At 39.1% G+C, this 19,223-nt stretch overlaps 1 protein-coding gene across 5 annotated transcripts in view; it reads right to left on the bottom strand.

Moving 5' to 3' along the window:
- The window catches only part of UTRN (utrophin), a 382,484-nt gene that overhangs the window by 253,818 nt on the left and 109,443 nt on the right, over positions 1 to 19,223 (bottom strand). For all 5 annotated transcript variants that reach the window (XM_040599527.1, XM_040599526.1, XM_040599529.1 and 2 more), the window contains 12 exons: positions 15,033 to 15,146; positions 14,116 to 14,271; positions 13,041 to 13,211; positions 10,628 to 10,807; positions 9,814 to 9,948; positions 9,161 to 9,310; positions 7,578 to 7,739; positions 5,971 to 6,099; positions 5,326 to 5,499; positions 4,577 to 4,732; positions 2,919 to 3,089; positions 893 to 1,072 (listed from right to left, as the gene is read on the bottom strand). In XM_040599527.1, coding sequence (XP_040455461.1) covers positions 893 to 1,072; positions 2,919 to 3,089; positions 4,577 to 4,732; positions 5,326 to 5,499; positions 5,971 to 6,099; positions 7,578 to 7,739; positions 9,161 to 9,310; positions 9,814 to 9,948; positions 10,628 to 10,807; positions 13,041 to 13,211; positions 14,116 to 14,271; positions 15,033 to 15,146 — 1,878 coding nt within the window. The remainder of the gene's footprint in view (positions 1 to 892; positions 1,073 to 2,918; positions 3,090 to 4,576; positions 4,733 to 5,325; positions 5,500 to 5,970; positions 6,100 to 7,577; positions 7,740 to 9,160; positions 9,311 to 9,813; positions 9,949 to 10,627; positions 10,808 to 13,040; positions 13,212 to 14,115; positions 14,272 to 15,032; positions 15,147 to 19,223) is intronic.

The raw sequence follows: 19,223 nt of genomic DNA, 5'->3' as shown, positions 1-19,223 counted from the left end.
AGAATCAGCTACTACCATTTAATGAGTAAAACACTAGCAGTTTTGTGAATGCTTCTATGCCACATAACCCACTCAGTCTATGTGTGATAGTAGATGCTCCTTGTCAGGATAGTTTAGAAAGTTACTTTACACACTAGGGCATTAAGAATTGTATTAAGAGCTAAATAATAAGTGGACACAAAAGGCTAGCACTGTTGCTGTAGCAAGAGAGAAAGTTCCAAAACATTAACAGGGAAGAGGTAAAAGCAGATAAATTTGTAAATACGGACAAAAATTTAAAAATGTAATGTGATGGTACATAAAGGGGTGGAGGGGAGAAGAGAAAGATAAAGAGATTAGAATAGCAGAGGTGTGAAAGTCCTTCACTAAGCATACGCTGCATTTTCTATCAAAAAGTGGAATTATGCCACAATGTCTTGGGAGAGTAAGTAGCCAGAAAAGAAGTCCTAGCACTGAAGCCAGGAGAATAAGAAATGCAAAAGGGAAAAAGTTAAACCTAGTTTTATTCTCTACAACTAAGCAGGTTATTCCCACTACGTCAAGTTAACTGTCTGCCTGGGATATTTACATAGTTTCATCACTCTCATCCAGACTGTGCATTTTCATCGCCTACCCACTGAGCAATAGCCACTGCTACCAAAGCGTGTGGCACCAAAGCCTATGAGCACATCTAAACCCACTTGCAAAACAATTTCCCACCTTCCTCATTGTATATAACCTTACGACTCATGTTTCCATCTACAGAGTAACCAGATATCCATTCTATACTCCTTTAAGTCCACGAGGCACAATGGAAGCTTTGCATCACAGCGGTGAGACAAGTAAAAACTGCAACTTCTCCAAGGGTGTGGAGGGATAACCACCCTGAATATTTCTCACATGTGCAACTTACCAGCAGAGTGTCACACCAGTCATCAGTCCAGGTCCGAACTCTGCTCCAGCCAGCATTAAGGACACACAGCTTCTCCTCTAGGGAGGTCTCACTCCCTTCCACCAGAGCCTGGAGAGCAGTGCAGCTTTCAGTGATGCTCTTCAGGTCAGCTTTCCTCCTTTCCAGCTCTCTCAGCACATTCTGAAGCAAAAGGAACCATTAACAGTGCACACTGCTCCCAATCACAAGGGCAAGGCAGCAACGTTTTTACCTCCACAGAAAACAAACAGTAACATAGATAGTTTTCACTTGAGAAAAATCAAACCAAGTAAAAGCCTTCTGTTTATAATCACTCTCTGCAGCTAAAGAACAATGCACGTAAGTGTCCCGAATAACGTAGCTTGAGACCTTTTTTGATTTTTTTTGTAGTATCTTCATACTTTCTTTTCATTATGTAGGTAAAACAAATGCATCACATCACATTATAGGTCCAATTTTAAAAGGTTCTTTTTGCACTGTCAAGCACCACAAAGAACACAGTTCTCAGAAGACACATTTGATTTCTCTGTATCTTTTCCTACTAAAGTACTTTTACAGTTGGCAACGAGTAAAGTGACAGGCCAAGGCAGAATGTTTTTTTGATCACCACCACTCATTACTGCAAATATTGAATTCACTTGCTACATATTACAGAAGCTGTATTGTTGTATTACCCATATGTAGATATGTAAATATATGCATCTAACTAATCTTTTTTCCAAGTCATGTCTGCTTTTAAGTAGATTTTTTTTAAATCTCAAAAAAAAAAAAATCACCTTCTTTGAAAGAATGCATACTAACATATAAATCAAGTAATATGTCATCTCTTGAATATCAGTATATGGTTTCCATATGGAAAATAGCACCTCTTGCCATAAGAGGTCATCACTTATTATTAATAATATCTGGCTATTTGGAACTTTTTGATGTCAGACACAACTAGTGTCTGAAGCTCCTTGAATATCTTATTATCTGTGAAGCAAATAATTTATTATTTTACCATAATTTATTAAATTAAGAGACAGAAATAAATACTCAAGTTACTACACTTTAAAATTGCCTCTAGAAAACTTTAGGACAGGAAGGACAAGTTTGCATGGAACATAAAAGGCTTGTCCTCCTGGTGGCGCAGCGTAACAGTTCATGAATTATTTGCATATACGCATCCATAGTAAGTATACTTCAATAAGTATTTACAAGTATGTGTGGAAAGAAATCTTAGGGATACTGCCACAACAGAAGCGTAGTGCTGATAATCCTGAGTTAAATGAGTGAGAACAGGTTATAATTAGAGGGTTTTGTAATTTTCTAAGTTTTCAAGTTTTAAAGATTGTACGCAGACCTATTCCAAAAGTAAACTGTGACAGAAAATAATGACTGGAAAGATCAGTATTGCTGGACTGTATCAGCTGACACTTGTTGCTAACTGCAACTACTACATATCCAAGTTTCTACAGTGTATGACAATTGATGCTCTGCTTCAGAATAATTATAACACTTTCATCTGCTTCCATAAAAAGTTCCAATTTATAGATGTAAGAAAACAAGGAACTGCAGGTTCTTTTTGTTTTGCAAAGTCACAATTTTGAAGACAAAGTTGTTTTGATTAAAGTTTAAAAACTTGATTTTTCTTTTAAAATATCAGTGTACAAAAGTTTGCTCTACTAGTAAAATATTTGACACAGTCCAAAATTATATTTTCTCATAATAAAGCATATTATACTTAAACTGTGTTATAGATATACAAGTGACTTACTTATCTCTTGCTACTAAATACGTAGTTTGTATCTTTAATATTTCAGTGGCCATTTAATTTTGCATCAAGATGCCTGATATGAAACGCATCAGACTCAGGAAGGTACTGAATATGATCTACTGAATCTACTAAAATTTCACGATGTAAGAGAGATTTTAGAACAAGCTACCGGGATTTAAATTCACAGCCACTTCTACACAGTATTGCCATAACGTTAAAAATTTATTGTACAGACACTTATAGTGTGCTTACTTTGGCCCAGGCAATTTCTGAATCTAGATCAGAAAGCAAGCTCTCTGAAGTGGACTTCTGCACGAGCTCAGCCTCAGTGTTAGCCAGCCACTCTGACAAAGATGTGGCCTCCTTCCTCATTTTGCGTGCCAGCTGGGATGCTCTTTCAAGGTCTTGTTTTCCTTCTGTCACCTACAAAAAAAAAAAAAAAAAAAAAAAAAAAGGGAAAAAAGAAAACAAAGTCAGATTTTAAAAGACAGCAAAAATGAAAGTGCTAACCGGCTAAAATATCCACCCACATATATGAAATTCTTGCATCTTAGGACTGTCTGGCATTAGGGGAAGACCCTGAAAAGAAAAATCTTTTATAAACGTCTGTATATTACTACACAAAGCAGAATATATAAAAATAAAATTTCAAATTAAGATACACCTAAAGGGAGACAACAAACCTGCACACCAACTTATTTTTAGCTAGTAATCACCAAATTGATGTTTAAATTTTGTTATGATCCTTTAACTGAAACTCAAGGGGATATAGAATCCAGTTAGGTAAAATTCAGTTCCTTTTTGTATTTTGATAGCCTGTCTAACAGAAAGCTGTAAAGAAAAATTTCACTGATAATCTAGTCTGCCCTTGAAAACAGCTCAGTAAAGTGAATATGAAATTTGATGTTTGCTGCAGCATAATCAATTCTATTTCACACTGGCTACACAATTAGTCTGGTCAAACTTTAACATAGACTTGAGAATAAATCCAACCACAGCAGTCAGATTCAACTGACATTTCGAAAAATTGCCCTCTGTTTCAGCTCACAAACAAAATCATAACATTACATTGCAAACAATTCTGCCTTTGTATCCTTTCCCAATTTCTTGCCTACATGCTTTCTGCATTTTAGATGTGTAGGTTCCACTAGAATCCACACCTTCGTGAATGTCATCCACTTTATAACAATAAAACATATCCTAGGACCCATTTCAAAATATTCCAACAATGTAATCTGGCCACTTACCCATAGCTTCATTCACAAAGCACTGAACAGGCATGAGTGTGCTTGCACTTCTGTCTTAATTTAGGTAGGATAATAATCCCCTATTTCCCTGTTTCCCCTTAAGGATTTAACCATTTTTAAACACTACACTTGGATAAATAGCTATTTAATTACTAAGAAAATTACTCATATCAATACTTAATGCAGCTCATGGGAAATACAGGTTTGCCCACATTTTTTATTTCATACTGAGTACAACCCTTTAGATGGATTACAATTAGAAACCATCATGACACCTCCTAAAAAAATTTACAAGAATTCAAACTTCTCATATGACAATCTGATAGTAAATTATCTTGCAGGCTGGTTTCCAGAGAAGAGAACGTACAACAGCGTTCAAAGACTTCAGCAAATAGCAGGCCAGCTTTGCTAGAGCCATGAAAGATCTGTGAACCTTCCTTTCTCCAAAGCTGCTCCACCTTCAGGAACACTCTGTGAGCACAAGGGTCTTGCACAACTACAGGGACTGTTATGTGTAATCTTTAATCTCTCAACTGATTGTTCCTGTATGTAGCAACTAGCCTATACAGTATCAGCTTCAGAATCAAAACAGCACCTGACATCAAAACAAAGAAGGGAATTTATATGCAGACAAATGTTTACATGTACAGTTGTTTTACTTACCTGTGCTCCCAAGTCATTGTAAAGAAATTTCAGTGCTGTCAGTTGTTCATCCATCCCTTTGGGATTATCTGTCTGTTGTTTCTGTACAATTTGTCTTCCTGTCTTGATGACAGTTTCAACCTCCAATTTCACCTCACTGAGGGTCTTATAGAGTTTCTGAAAACACAAATATGTTTATTGGTGATCAATTTGTAGTGCAGATTTTCAGACTTTGCTTCACGTGGGGACCCAACCATCCAATTGCATTTAAACTCTGAATGATAGATTAAAAGCAGCATCTGCCAAGAAGATTTCAGACTCCTGATGTTCCATATTTTATTCTAGTTCTAATTTTCACCCAAAAAAAGGATTATTCCAATAAATCAGCAGTGTTTACTCCATAACATTACCACATGTGTGATCTGTATTTGATCTTATGTACAGTATTTGTTTTGTTCAAATACTAAGAACCAAGCAAACTTGCCCCTGGAGTGATGCTTCTCCATAACACAAGGTGATCCAGGGAAGGGAGGTTTTATAAACTCAGCTTTTCCACCACCTATGTGATCAACAATCCACTATTTATGTCCACATTCTCACCCAGAAGAATCAAAGGACTTTAGTTATCAGTTGGCATGTTGGCATTTTGCAGGGTTTTAACAGTTGCATCAGGACTTCATGCAAAATTTCCTCAGGACAGAGTTTCAGCAAGAAGAATTTCACAAGAAACACCCCCCCTCAAACATGAGTTACAAACTTTGCATATTTACCATGCAACTGTCCAGATGAGCCTGGACTACATCTGGATCAGTATCCTTCACATCCAAAACGTGAAGTTCTGCTTTTACACCATCCAACACCCGCTTGCAATCCAACATGCGCTGCTCGAAATTGGCTGGTTTCTGGAAAAGCTGATACTTTGTAGATACTTCACGGAGTTTTCTCTGTTTTAATGAACAGTGTGTTAAAAGATTGTTTTAAATTAATACCTGCACTTCAAAAAATAACAGTCTAAAGCGTCTCCCCGGCAGATTCTATCTCACCTCTCATGCCACCACAACTCGGCATACATGACAATGCTATTTGCCAAGCCAAATTCCATCATCTATTCCTAATCTTCACCTGAGGTGCAAGAGAACTGTAATTCTGTACCACACACTTTCAAGATATCCATTCTACTAAAATAGAGACTTTCTGACTTTCAGCATTTATCCCATGATACTTATGAACTTTAGACTTCCTTATTCAATTCATCTAGTGCTGCTTGTTTCGTAATGAAAGCATGTAAAAGCATATACTATTTAACTTCAGGTTCGGTTGATTGCACCAAGCAATTTACAGGCCGACAACAGCAGTGTGCAACTGAAAAACCAGAAGCTCTTCACATTTAAATTCTTAGTGCGACTCATTTTTACCTGCAAAGCATCCAGCTGAGTTCCACCACGGGGAGACCTGCATTCAGGAGAAGCAGGAGGGAAAGAACGAGCACTTTTCTTGAGTTCCTCTATGGTGGATTCATGAGCTGCAATCTCAGCTTGAATTTTCTGCCACATCATAGAAACAGGAAAAAATTATGGTACAAAACTTCTTGCAGAGGGGAGAGGAGCTTGCTTACCACTTACTACCCATCAGAAGTAAATCCACTATATAAAAGTTAAATGCTGCGAGGTTTATTTAAATATTCTGGCTCTGGGGACAGATTGCTAAATTGAAAGCTGTTAAGGTTGTTATTCAATACAACCTTCTTTAAAAAAGGAAAACAATGCAGATTACAAAAGATATCATCTAGTGCATCAGCATATGACTGAAATGAAGCCTTCATGAGTTACTAAATCTATGCAGAGCACTATCGTAGAATAATTTAATTGTTTAGGTTGGAAAAGACCTTTAAGATCATTGAGTTCAACCGTTAACCTAACACTGCCAAGGCCACCACTAAACCATGTCCCTAAGCATTGCATCTACACATTTTTTTAATGCCTCCAGGAATGTCAACTCAACCACTTCCCTGAGCAGCCTGTTCCAATGATTGACAACCCACTCGGTGAATCAAGTTTTCCTAATATCCAATCTAAACCTCCCCCTTCATAGCCTGATGCTGTTTCCTTTTACCCTGTAGCTAGTTATCTGGGAAAAGAGACCTACCTCCACCTGCCTACAACCTCCTTTCAGGCAGCTGTAAGAAAGCAGCAAGGTCCCCCTGAGCCTCCTCTTGTCCAGGCTAAACACCCCCAGCTCTCTCAGCCGCTCCCCATCAGACTTGTGCTCCAGACCCTTCCCCAGCTCCGTTGCCCGTCTCTGGACACGCTCCAGCACCTCAGTGTCTGCCTTGCAGTGAGGGGCCCAACCTGAACACAGGGTTCCAGGTGCGGCCTCGCCGGTGCCGGGTACAGGGGGGCGATCAATGCCCTCGTCCTGCTGGCCACAGTCTCTGACACCAGCCAGGACGCCGTTGGCCACCTTGGCCACCTGGGCACACTGCTGGCTCATGCTCATGGCTGTCACCCAGCACCCCCAGGCCCTTTCCCACCAGGCCCTTTCCAGCCGCTCTGCCCCAGCCTGTAGCGCTGTGTGGGACTGGTGTGACCCAGGCGCAGGACCCGGCACTGAGCCCTGTTGAACCTCATGCAGTTGGCTGGGCCCATCCAGCCCGTCCAGGTCCCTCTGCAGAGCGCTCCTGCCCTCAAGCAGATCAGTATTCCCAACCAACTTGGTGTCATCTTCAAACTTACTGAGGGTGTGCTCAATCCCCTCATTCAGATCATGGATAAAGATATTAAACGTAACTGGTCCCAGTATGGAGCCCTAGGGAACACAGCTTGTGACTGGCTGCCAACTGGATGTAACTCCATTCACCACTACTCTGTGGGCCTGTTTGTCCAGCCATTTTTTTTACCCAGCACAGAGTACAGCCATCCAAGCCATAAGCCACCAGTTTCTCCAGAAGAATGCTGTGGGAAACAGTGTCAAATATCATGAGATACTTCAAAATGGTTTATAGCAAAAAGCTATACTGGAATACCTGGGCCTCCTGTGGCATCTGAAAAGCATCCACCCTATCAGTCAGGTAAGATGTCAGCTGTCTGTCCAGCTCTGCTAAGTTTTCCTGCAAGACCTGCAACATGTGGTCAGTTTCTCGCATGGTCTGAAGCTGCTGTTCCAAGGCAATCTGCCGGCTCACCGCCTGAGTGGAACAGAAACGTAAGACAAGATGGAGCAGTAATTCAATATGAATTATATTAGAAATTTCTCAAAGTAAGGTGGGGGACACTCAAAAAATACTATCCAGTAAACTATCTAAAGACAGTGAAAGCAAGCCCTAGAAGGCAGCAATTTTTGAAGCCTGCTGTGATTCATACCAGTAACAAACAGTGGCATACAAGAATTTTGCTGCTAGATATACAGGATAGTGAAAACATTCTTCCTGATGTGATAGGAAAGACAAGTATTCTGTTAAACATACCAGTTTCAAAAAAACAGTGATTCAATGGGAATCGTGGACTTTGTAATACGCTACAGATCAATATTGTTAGATGTGTAAACTTGCACATTTTCTTTCAAAACGATAAAATCTATCTTTCTGTTACAGTGTAAAAACAGAGGTTCACAGTTCCTTCCCTCCATTGCCTCTCCTTTCAACAACAAAACTTCCAAGTTCATCTGAAATGTCATGACTATCATGGGAACAAAAATTCCCCACTATCAACACATGCACAGATCAGTGGGTGTGTACATACACACACAGAGACACAGAAAGTTTTCAGCAGCCCGGTGTGTTAGCACTGCAGCTGCCAGCAGAGTTTTTATATGGCAATAAAGTACTGTTAAAACAGGAAAAGCAATAGTGAATGCTAACTTAAATGACAGCACGTAGCCCCCAGGTGAGGGTACTGCATTCATTGCTGCTCGATGTAATGAGGATGAACTGAAATCCCCTCTGACTACACCTTGGCAGTGACAGAAAAACACTCCCATCCTACAGTTTGGTGGGGTCCTGCATTACCAGGGTGCAGAACACAAGTTACAAATTTATGCAGCCTGAAATACTGCTAGTCTTCCTCTAGTTATTAAATCTGGAAAAGTTTAGTCTAAAGTATGAGAAGAGGAAAGGGGACAACATAACAGATGGGGAATGAGAAGAATGTTTTCCCTCTGTTCCTTATTTCAATGTGACTTCTTCCCAGCCATTTCAAAGAGAGAAAATGTCACTTATTCCTGTTTCTTCATTTTTTACAGTTAGTGAGCAGCTCACCAGTATTTATGGCAGTAGGAAGGGAATATTAACCTCAGTTACTGAGCTGTCCGCCTTGAGACTGGAATTGCCTTTTCATCAAAATTACCTGGAAAAATACTGGGGGTCCCCGCACTGCAAGGGTGTGCAAGTGTGCAAAACAAAGCCTGATGCAAGTTGAGGCGGGAGGGTGGCAGGGAAGCATCTTGGTTTTAGGGCATTATTCCAAACTGAAAACAGCTGACAACATTGTGAAGGTTTTTCCTCCTTTACCTCTTTACAGTCCTGCATCTATGAATTCAGCTAACAGGAATTATTTCAGACCACTGAGCTGAAAGACCCAGTCTACTCCAACCCCACCCCCAAATTCTTACCAAGTGACTCAATTCCTCATAGCGGGCATTGAAAGCCTCCAATTTTTCACTGATGATATCATCAAGAATCCCTCCATCAATCAGCGTCTGCCCAAGTTCCCGAATCTGGGTTCGATTATCAGCTGGATGACGCAGGACTGATTCCAGGGACTAATTAGCAGAGAAAGTTTTAAAGGTCAAGACACTAAACATTACTGCATTTTCAGAGGTGGAAATCTGGCTGCATGCACAGAAGTTTTACACTTCAAATGTCTTGAGAGTGCTGTAAAAGCACAAAGTAGTTCTGGCTTAATCCATGATGGCACAAGGCAAGTACAGTGGTCATTTTGCTTTAGATAATTAAACTTCACAGCACTTCTCGCCTATTCACATCATTTCATGCCATAGGGCTGGAAGGAATCAATTCACGCAGGACAAGAGAGAGCATACAATTTTACCATGACACCAAGTGCAGCACAATTACATACAGCAAAATTCAGCTTTTGCTGGAGGATCTTACAAATATCCATTCCGGATTCAGAGTAATATGTTCATTTAACCTGAAGAATCAGAATATTCAACACAAATACTACACTTCCGTAGAATACTGATACATGGGGGTTTTAAACTGAGCTATCTGAAAAATTAATAGCCCACCAGAATGACTACAATACCTCAAGAGCATCATTGACAGCATCCAACTTATCAGGCAGATTTTCTGTCCTTTGCACCCTTTCTTCCAGATTGTTTAGCCAAGCTGTTTCTAAATCAAGATACTGAAGCAGCTCAATCCAACAGGACCACACCTCCTAGGAGCAACATTAAAAACAAATTAGCTTAGAATGCCACGTGTAGCTCAAATACCCCATGAACAGCTTAAACTAGTTATGTTTCTGAGGCATTCACCTAAAATAGGCAAGTAGAAAATACTCCAAAACAAGCCATGACACAGCAAGTTTTAGACAGGAAAGCCTGCAACTATAGCAGCAAGATAAAAAGTAATAAGCAAAATACATATAGAAGTCTCTAAATTCATGCTGAAATTGTCACTGACATCCAGATTCTTATAACAATTTAAGAATGTAACAAAATGTATTCACTCCTTTTGAAAGATAGGGCATACACAGCCAACCCCAAACTATAATCAACATGTTCCAAGTACCATCATGTATCAACCTTTAATCTCAGAGAAGTTTATTTTTGTCATTTTGGAAGACACATGGATGGACAAGAGAGCTGTGAGACAAGGTTATTTATTTGTACAAGTGTTGATTACAACGCAGATAATAAAAGCCAAGTCAAGTCATGTCTCACGGATTCCAAGGATGTCATCTCAAGGTAACATAACCTTGGAAAGGAGCCACAGCAAAATGCATTTACAATGAAGGTACTGGATTCAGTGACAAAACTGGACATTTTAAGTGTCCTTCTCCATTCCTCTTGTGCCACCTGCCTCCATTTTACAAAGCTGAGAGCTATCGTTCTTACCTCCAAAGTGTGGCACTTCCCTCGGATCCGATTGCACAGTAGCTGATAGTTCTCCAGCACAATGTTCAGCTCTGTCGCCAAGTCCTGACCACTAGACGGCACTTTGGCAGCCAACATCTTGATGTTGTCTTTAAGAATCTTCACCCGCACCTCTTTCTGCAACACATCCTCCTTTGCTCTCTGCCCAAAGAAACATGTTACACAATCAGCCCTCAACTGCCATACGGACAACTATTCACCACTCAAACCAAAGATGAGCAGTTTAACCTTGGAAGTGTTGCTGCCAAAGTATTCTTGGGTCTGAGCACAACAAAATACGATGCTAACTTGCATGGAATTCAGATTATGTTAGTAAGCATTGAAAAATCCTATATTATTAAACACAAACATATTTACCATTTATGGTTTGTTCATTAAAAATGCATGACTCAAAGCAAAAGAGTTCAATTTCAGAACTATTTATGTACTAGCATACAGATATGAAAAAGAGAAATTCATCAGGAAAAAAAAGGTTTGCTAAAAACAAACAGATCAAGGAAAAAAGGTAGGGTGATCTTACAGAGGTTATGAGTCTCAGAGCTCAGTAACTATCTCCCAGAGTTATCTAGGAAAGATGACATAATTACCCAGGACATGTGCAACTGCAAAGTTGGGACCTCTCACATAGCTGTTGGGTGCACTAGAGGAATATGCAAAAAGGATAACTAGAAGAATTCCTTCAAGCCAACTGCACTCATAGGATCTTGGTAACAAACATGCACAATAAACGCAGCACAACTCCCAACACAGGCCTGGAGAAATTGTATTATCAGCTGTTAATTTTTGCCCTAACCAGTATTCGGGAAGCATGATAGCTAGAAGACAGATCATACAGACCTGCCTGAGCCTGTCTCTGTTGAGACAACTAGAAGGCTCCAGAAATACAGACTTTCCTATATGTCTTTATTTTCAGGATTCAAGGACGTTTTTATGAAGTTGAAGTACCTTTGATATATAAAGCACTGCACTTTATGGTAGAATTCAGTACATGACAGCATTATTGTTGTACATATTGTTCAAGGTGTCTTCTAAATGTAAGGCAATCAGGAAAAAAGCCAGCTAATGGAAGGGCAAAGAATGGAAAAATCTGGGGAACATTATTTTATGGAAGGATTATGAAAAAACACCTAGCCTCATCTTAAACCTACACCTTCAAATGCCAGCAGGAGTTCCACTCTGTTCAAATGAGAGCAGAATTAGGCAAGCTCAAAAGTTTTTCAAAACCTTATGTAAAAATTCTCCTGGTCAAATATACAGACTGTGTTCTCTCTCAGTCCTAAAATAGTCCCAGCATAATATTCTTACCACAAACGAAAGAAGATAGGCAAGTGTTACAGTAAGCTTAATGGTTCAATGACACATCTGCCAAATTTAAAAGTACAGAATATAATCTGGATTTGACAAAGGTAAATGTGTTCAAAGTCACTCAGATTGCAAATGAAAAGAGGGTTCTTTCTTTTCTTGGCTTGTGTTCAGCAGGCTGTCAGACTACGTGATCTCAAATGGCTTCAAAGGACATGAATATATTAAAACACTTGCTAAAGAGTGCTTCAGAAAGCCCTTCAAGAAGAACAATTCAAAACTTCAAATAGATTTGTCAAAGCACTTGTAAGGGAGGAAAAATTTTTTTATACTCCGTCGACTAACTGCATAGTGGATACTCATTTAAATAATGTGAACACAAGTTAAAAACATTTGTGAAGATAAGCCTGAACTCTTCGATTTAAAAGCAGAGAGAATTACTGTTTACTTTGCACATACATTCAAGAAAATTATCTATTCAACTGGTAATTTATGAAACAAAAATAGCTCCTTCCCCTCCATTTATTTGGCTACCAGTCCCAAAATTAGAGAAGCAGGGACCAGCACCACTGTTTGCAACAGATGAGGAACACAAGATAACCTTACAACAGAACTGTTTTAAACTGCTTTTCTAAACATGGTTTTACTATATCTAGGGGACAAGAAACTGAAGCCCAACAGTTAGCAGCAGGAGAATGTTTTCACAACTGCTAATTTAGACAGGGATAATATATCACCTTTTCTTTCTTTCTCAAGTTCCATCTCCTGCAGTAAGTTTCCATATTCTTACTCTTTGACATGCTATACCTAGCAAGCCTGGCTCAACAGCTGGGCAAGCTGCTACTCATTATGAAACCTCTATCCCTCATGGCCGAATAGAACATCTGCTTTTCTAGCTTGTGATTTAAAAAAAAAAAGAATTCCACAAAGCGAAGCTGGAAAATACCACTAATCTTGTCATGACCTGAGCTCCTTTCTACATAGATAATAATTCCACAAAAGGTCAACCCCCAAAGCCATTAAGTTTTGTTTCTCTTTAAGCAGGTCTCTACAATGACTTGTTATTCCTGACCTTCATTTCCTCCACTGCATTCTCTAGCTCTTCAGGGGACTTGTACTCGAAATCTTTCTCCAAATATTCCTCTTCAGCTTGGGTCATCCATTCTTGCATCTCTGCCAAATCCTTCTTCAGATTTACAGCTTTTTCCTGACTTTCAGACAGGCGATTTTTCTGACTAATGATCTAGAATCCAAGGTGGAGAAAGAAACAGCAGTTTTGTTACTTAAATGTCCTTGCATATGTGAAAAACCACAAGACTTTGTTAAAGTATTTTACTATCAAAACATTTTCAGGCCTTTTTAATTAACATAAGACTTTTACACACATGAACTCATGATCCATTTTTTGCAGATCAACAAAATCTAGAGGTGACGGAAGGAAGGGAAATTGACCCTTTTTTTTGCCTTGTTGCATGTGAACTAATCCCTGAAAAATAGTCAGATGGAAAACCACCTCTTGTGATCACAAGTATCATATAGTTAGGTATGTCTTTATACAGAGAACTAAAACATGCTTCAGGCATCACTTCTTTCCACAGCCCATGCATTCTGGATTCCACATCAACAGCAAGGTTCTCCAACACAGATCCTTGCCAGGCATTACAAATAAATCATATGTTTCTACATAGAGTAGAAAGCTTCCACCCAAAAGAAACAATCAAATATAGAAGAGGCAGTCTACCTGTAGTCTTTTTTTTTTTTTTTTTTAACATTGTTTGGAAGCAGGCAGAAATTACACAGAGCCAGAATAATATTTCAGATTTCAGGAACACAGAACAAATAAATCAAGACTTCCCTCCCACCCACCCCAGAAAGAGCAGCATGAGACAAAGAGAAGAAATTAATTTTTAGTTACAAACAAAGTATTCAAACAAAACTACTGTTGCACAGGTATCCCCCAACATATTTGTAACTTCTGAAGGGTTCATTAGGCAAAGCTGGATTTCAGCCACTTTGACAGTGGAACAAGTAAAAACACACTTGTCCCACTGTTTCACTGCTTCACCTCTTCACTATCCTACCAATGTCACACAACTGAACAAACAGCTTAGTAACAAGCACGCACTGGCAACATATGGAGAACTCACCTGTTTGCTCAATTTCTCCCATTGAGTCTGGCAGTCTACTAGCCTAGACTTTGCCCAAGTATTTATGCTTGCAATAGGCTGAGCTCTTAAAGCAGACTCTACTTCTTTCATCTCTTTCAGTGATGGTTCAATCAGCTCCATTTCGTTGACAAACATCTGAGCACATATCAGAGAAAATGAATAATTTTTGTAGGTTTTAATTATTCCAGAGAAACTGGAATATAAATATAAAGGCATATTGATGCGGTGTTCAATAACAGACTGTTTAAAAAATCCTTCAGTGGCCCAAAACAACAGAACTACGCAACTGAAAAACAAAATACAGCTTGCCATATGCAAAGCAAACATTCTCACATGCCAAATGTCAACGCTGGAACAACTCAAGTTTGTAGATTATGTGCACTAAATAACCTGATGTTTCTGGCATACCTCAGACTTACATTCTTCCCCTGGAAACAAACATTAGAAGGTACACTGTAATTACTTAATACAAGATTAAATTCTTGTATTTGTGATCATTATGCATCACTAGCTAGAAAGGAATCTTATAAGGCACACACAATTCCTAAACCCTAGGAGTTTAATCAAAGTTATTTGCTTGCTGTTTTTATTGCCCTTGGGAGTTTAATGCAGAAAGCCCTTTTCTCTCACAGATTCAGTTCCCTAATCACGAGATTGGGAAAAATATATAAACGTTCTCAGAGGAAATAATGTCACCTTGTGGATGAGTATTTGTAAATATGGTGAAGACCTTTGAAAAGTACAAAGTGTTACGGCTGCACACAAGGAGCCAATTAAAATATGCCCTGAAGAAAGATAAAACAATTTTTATGGCAGGCTTTATGGAATATGCCATGGACAATATTTAATGATGTTAGTAATTATTTCAAAAGAATACTTAAAAAAGTAAAACTCACTGTGCACTGGTCCAGTTGTCTTTGAAGTCCTTCTCTATCTCCTTGAACAGCCTTTTCTGTCATCAAGAAGTCTTTCACACCATCCATCCACTTCTGAACAACTTTTGAATCAGCCTGAATCAAATACAGTAAATGAAGAGTTGACACAGTGCTGTGATGAAGAATGCATGGCTGTTGCATTTCAACTTCTAGCAGCTTTAAAAGAATATTCTACAAGCTGCTAGTGTTGCCTTGGTTTTGAATCAGACCTCCTTTTGTTTAAATTTTGGGTTTGGTTGTTTGGTGGGTTTTTCCCCCTCAACTTCTCTGTTCTCAAATTTATACAAAAGTTAAATTCACAATAATGATATTCTCCTGTCCATGCCACAGCATTGTTTAATTGACACTGCACTGCTCCAGGCTATCTATCGCACAGAAACACGAGATCAATTAAGGAGGCAAGCATGGCTTCAAGTAGTATGTGGTTACCCTTCAAATGAAGGACCTGGCTGAAGGCTGGGATTAGCATTTTCCTGATGACAGAAACCACATACAACTGCTTTCACTACACTCATTTGAGGGACATACTGCACTCCAAGGAAAAGGGAGCCCTACAGAAATATATGCAGTGAGAAGAGGAGGGGGTAAGGCTAAGCATACCTGACAAGCAGAAGCTATGTTGGGAAATCCATTTGTCTTTGACAGAAACACAGACATACAAAGGAAATACCACAGACTATTAGACTAACCACTAACAACAACAACAACAAAAATCTAGCTGTTTGAGGCCAATAGCAGCTACTGTACTCACTATAGCAATGCACAGGAAAGAAGTAATTACATACACAATTTCAGAGTTACCTTGCCTAACGTTTGGCAGTTGCCTTATATCCTGCGATGAGGTAGGTTGAGAGGGAGACAGGAGGATTATCTCCTTCCCATATCATTGTGGATGTTGCCAACCACCCTTACAAACAAAACCACCACAAACTTAGAGCAGGGAAAAAGCTTTTCCTTGTCCGGGTTCAAATGAGTTAATGTGATTGTCATTTTTTGATAATATAGTTCGATTTCTTTTAATCAACATTTTTGGAGTGTTTGGTTGAGTTTTTTAATAGACGGCATCTTTTTATTCTGACACAAGTGTGTCACAGCACTGTTATTGAGAAGCCAAGTCAAAGCTCACCAGCTTCAACTTCTATTCTGCATGTCACTGAGGAGGAAAGCACACACTTTGTTTCCTTAAAAACCTTGAAATAACAGTTCTTTCAAGATCAATCAATACGTTACACACTGCTTCTCAAAAAAGTGTTTGCACTAACAAAAACCGATCAGATTAAGATCACATTTATTTTTAGGCCAGTGGTGCCATTAGAGGACAAAGCCACGACACTTTTTTTCATTCACTTTCCATTTTGGGGGAATTTCCAGCAGCTGATTAGGCTGAAAATAATTTTCAAAAAAACAGACCCTAGGAGGCTTAACAGTGAACCACGCCTTAATGTAAAAAAGATAATACATATTTATAAAGGCTGCCATTGGACAAGGCATTTTAGCATATACCAAATCTAGCTCGCTTACAGTAAGCTACTCACATAGGTAGCTGAAGTGAATTAAATGGGTTTACTCACAAAGTTAGGCACACATTTAAATAACTTGTTGAATTATCAGCCAAGTCTATAGGAATTTTAATGAAGTGAACGCTCCTGCATTGCACTGGTAAATAGTTACCAATGGTCAAATACGCAGTGTAGGTTGATGTACAAGAGCTCACAATTTTTAGACATAACTAAACCACTGGACCACTATCTAAAATTTATTCCAGGCAAGAACAAAGGTCAAATGTGCTGAATTTTAACTTGTTCACTCCTAGAAAAATCACGTGACATACAGTCATGCAGTAGAAAAAAGAACTGAAGGTAATACATAATGAAAGACGCAGCAAGCCATGCATTATTAGCAGTATGATAACAGAGAATAAAAGATACAGAAATTTTCTTCTAGCAAAAACAAGATGTAAAACTACTAAAATGAGCCTTGCCTATTTTCACATAACATGAGTATCACAGCGAAACACAGATGATGTTACTAATGCATGTTTTGTCAGCTTGGGGGAGCCTCTGTCACATCACAAATCACAGAAGGGCCACCTGAGCAACAGACCCCACAGGCAGATCTGCCACTGACCTGCTCGTCAGACTAACAAGGGCATTTCAAGCACTGTTCTCCTGTCTGCTCACTGTTAAAATGAGAATAATTATATTCGATTTCTTTTTAAAAACCTAGACATGAGGAGTTTGGGGAAACTTTTTTTTTAAGATGAATTAGGAAAAAAAGAAACATCAAAAATAATCCAACACCTGTGTGTAGTTGCACATGACCACATGTTCTCCAAGGGTGGTCATTCACTTTTTTCCCTCCTTTTCTTCCCCACTTCTAAATATTATTTTTCCTCCTTTAATAGCCAGATGCTTCCTCGTCTCTCAACCAAGGAGCCCAGCCATTCTCCAAACTAATCCTGGTGTCTCTGGTATCAGATCTCCAGTACGAACCCATTCAGTGTCTGCACCAGGACCACATACCCAGTCTCCCGTATCAACCTTTCTTACAGTGAATATTCCATCATGATCGGTTCAATGCCATCCACAATATTTTTATTCAACTTGCTCCACATTCTCATTTTTATCCATACGGTGCTAGCCTACAAATAGCTCTGTATAAAATCATACCACTCCTTTAAAAGGAAAAAATCAGACTATAAATACATGACTGTCCATCCATCAACAGCTTTATGAAACATTTAGAAAACAGAGGAACTGTGTACTGAAAAATTCAGTTTATAAGAAAACACCCCCACTGCAAGTCCCATATTTCTACAGACAGCACCACTACATTTTTTTCCATTTTTAATTATTTAATAACTACTTCCATTGTTTCTTCTGCTTTAATTTAATTTTCAGCTTCTGTACTCCTTTTTAAGGTAACAGGGAAGTTTTTAACATCTCGCTCACAACAAAATTCTCCTCTCAGATCTATACAGCAGCATGCAACTTCAATGCTCTGCTCTCCATAGCTCTTCAAAACTCCTATGGGCATAAAAATCCTTATTAATAAGTGCTTCACAGACATGGTGATACCAACACCATATCACTTTGGACAGCCGCAGAGAACAAGGCACTTAAACTCTGACTGGAAAAAAAACTGAATAATTCATTACTAAATAAAAACCTGCCATGCTAATACTGCACACATGTACCCTACATTCAGTTAAACATGAAAGAATTTCAGTTTTCTTTACCCAGTTAAAGGTGCAATTTAGGAAAGTAGGTGCATGTACAGACCACTCGAACATGACTGAAGTGCCAAAAAAAAGTTTTGCACCTACAAGAAATTAAGGGAGAAAACAATGCTGCTAAAACTGATGAGGTCAGTAGGTCTTGCTCAGCGTAGCTACAGATAATCAAGGCAACTGGAAAGCTGCAATCATTTGAAGAACAAGACAAAGTTTTTGCACAAATGATGCTGAGGCGGGCTTACATGCAGAATATTTACTCTGTCATGCTAAATAACTTGTAAGTGTAACCAGAAAGGGAAAGAAAGAGAATGAGGCACGGCAGGATGTTTTACGTTTAGGCCAAAGTCAGAAGAAAAATTAACAAGGATGTGACTGCTGGAAAGTAATCACCAAGGCCTTGGCTGAGTCTTAACAAGTTATTTTCTTTTGGACTCCTGTACAAGCCAGCTCACTTTAGGCAGTCAGCTCCCACTGACCAGCATCAGCGCCTCCACAGCTCCACACCACCTCACAGGCTGCTCCAAGTAGCTATGGAAGGATGGGTATGAAGGAACCAGACTAAAAACAGAAACTCTTTCAAACATAGCTGCACAAACACACATTTTTCTGAACATGTTTTTTAGTGGGGAAGCGAGGCGGACAGGGACAGCTTCCGTCTTTATGCTTCAGGTAATACAGCCTAACAAAAAAAATACAGATCTTTCCTCCAAAAATCTGCAGTCCTTCCTCCTATTCATAGGGTGTTTTGTGGCTTCCATTTACAAGCTCACTAGCCTAGACTGGACTACCATACTCATGCTATTCATACAAACACATTGCACACACACAGACTGCTAGAAGCAGCCCAAGTCCCGAAAGAAACAGTTACTAAATAACACTTTACAAGCAGGAGCAAGTTTTTCCCTCCAGCATTTTTC

This window comes from Falco naumanni, chromosome 6 (genome assembly GCF_017639655.2).
Source record: "Falco naumanni isolate bFalNau1 chromosome 6, bFalNau1.pat, whole genome shotgun sequence".
Lineage (NCBI taxonomy): Eukaryota > Metazoa > Chordata > Aves > Falconiformes > Falconidae > Falco > Falco naumanni.
Note: the sequence above shows the minus strand (reverse complement) of the source record. Positions and strands in the feature narration are given on the sequence as shown.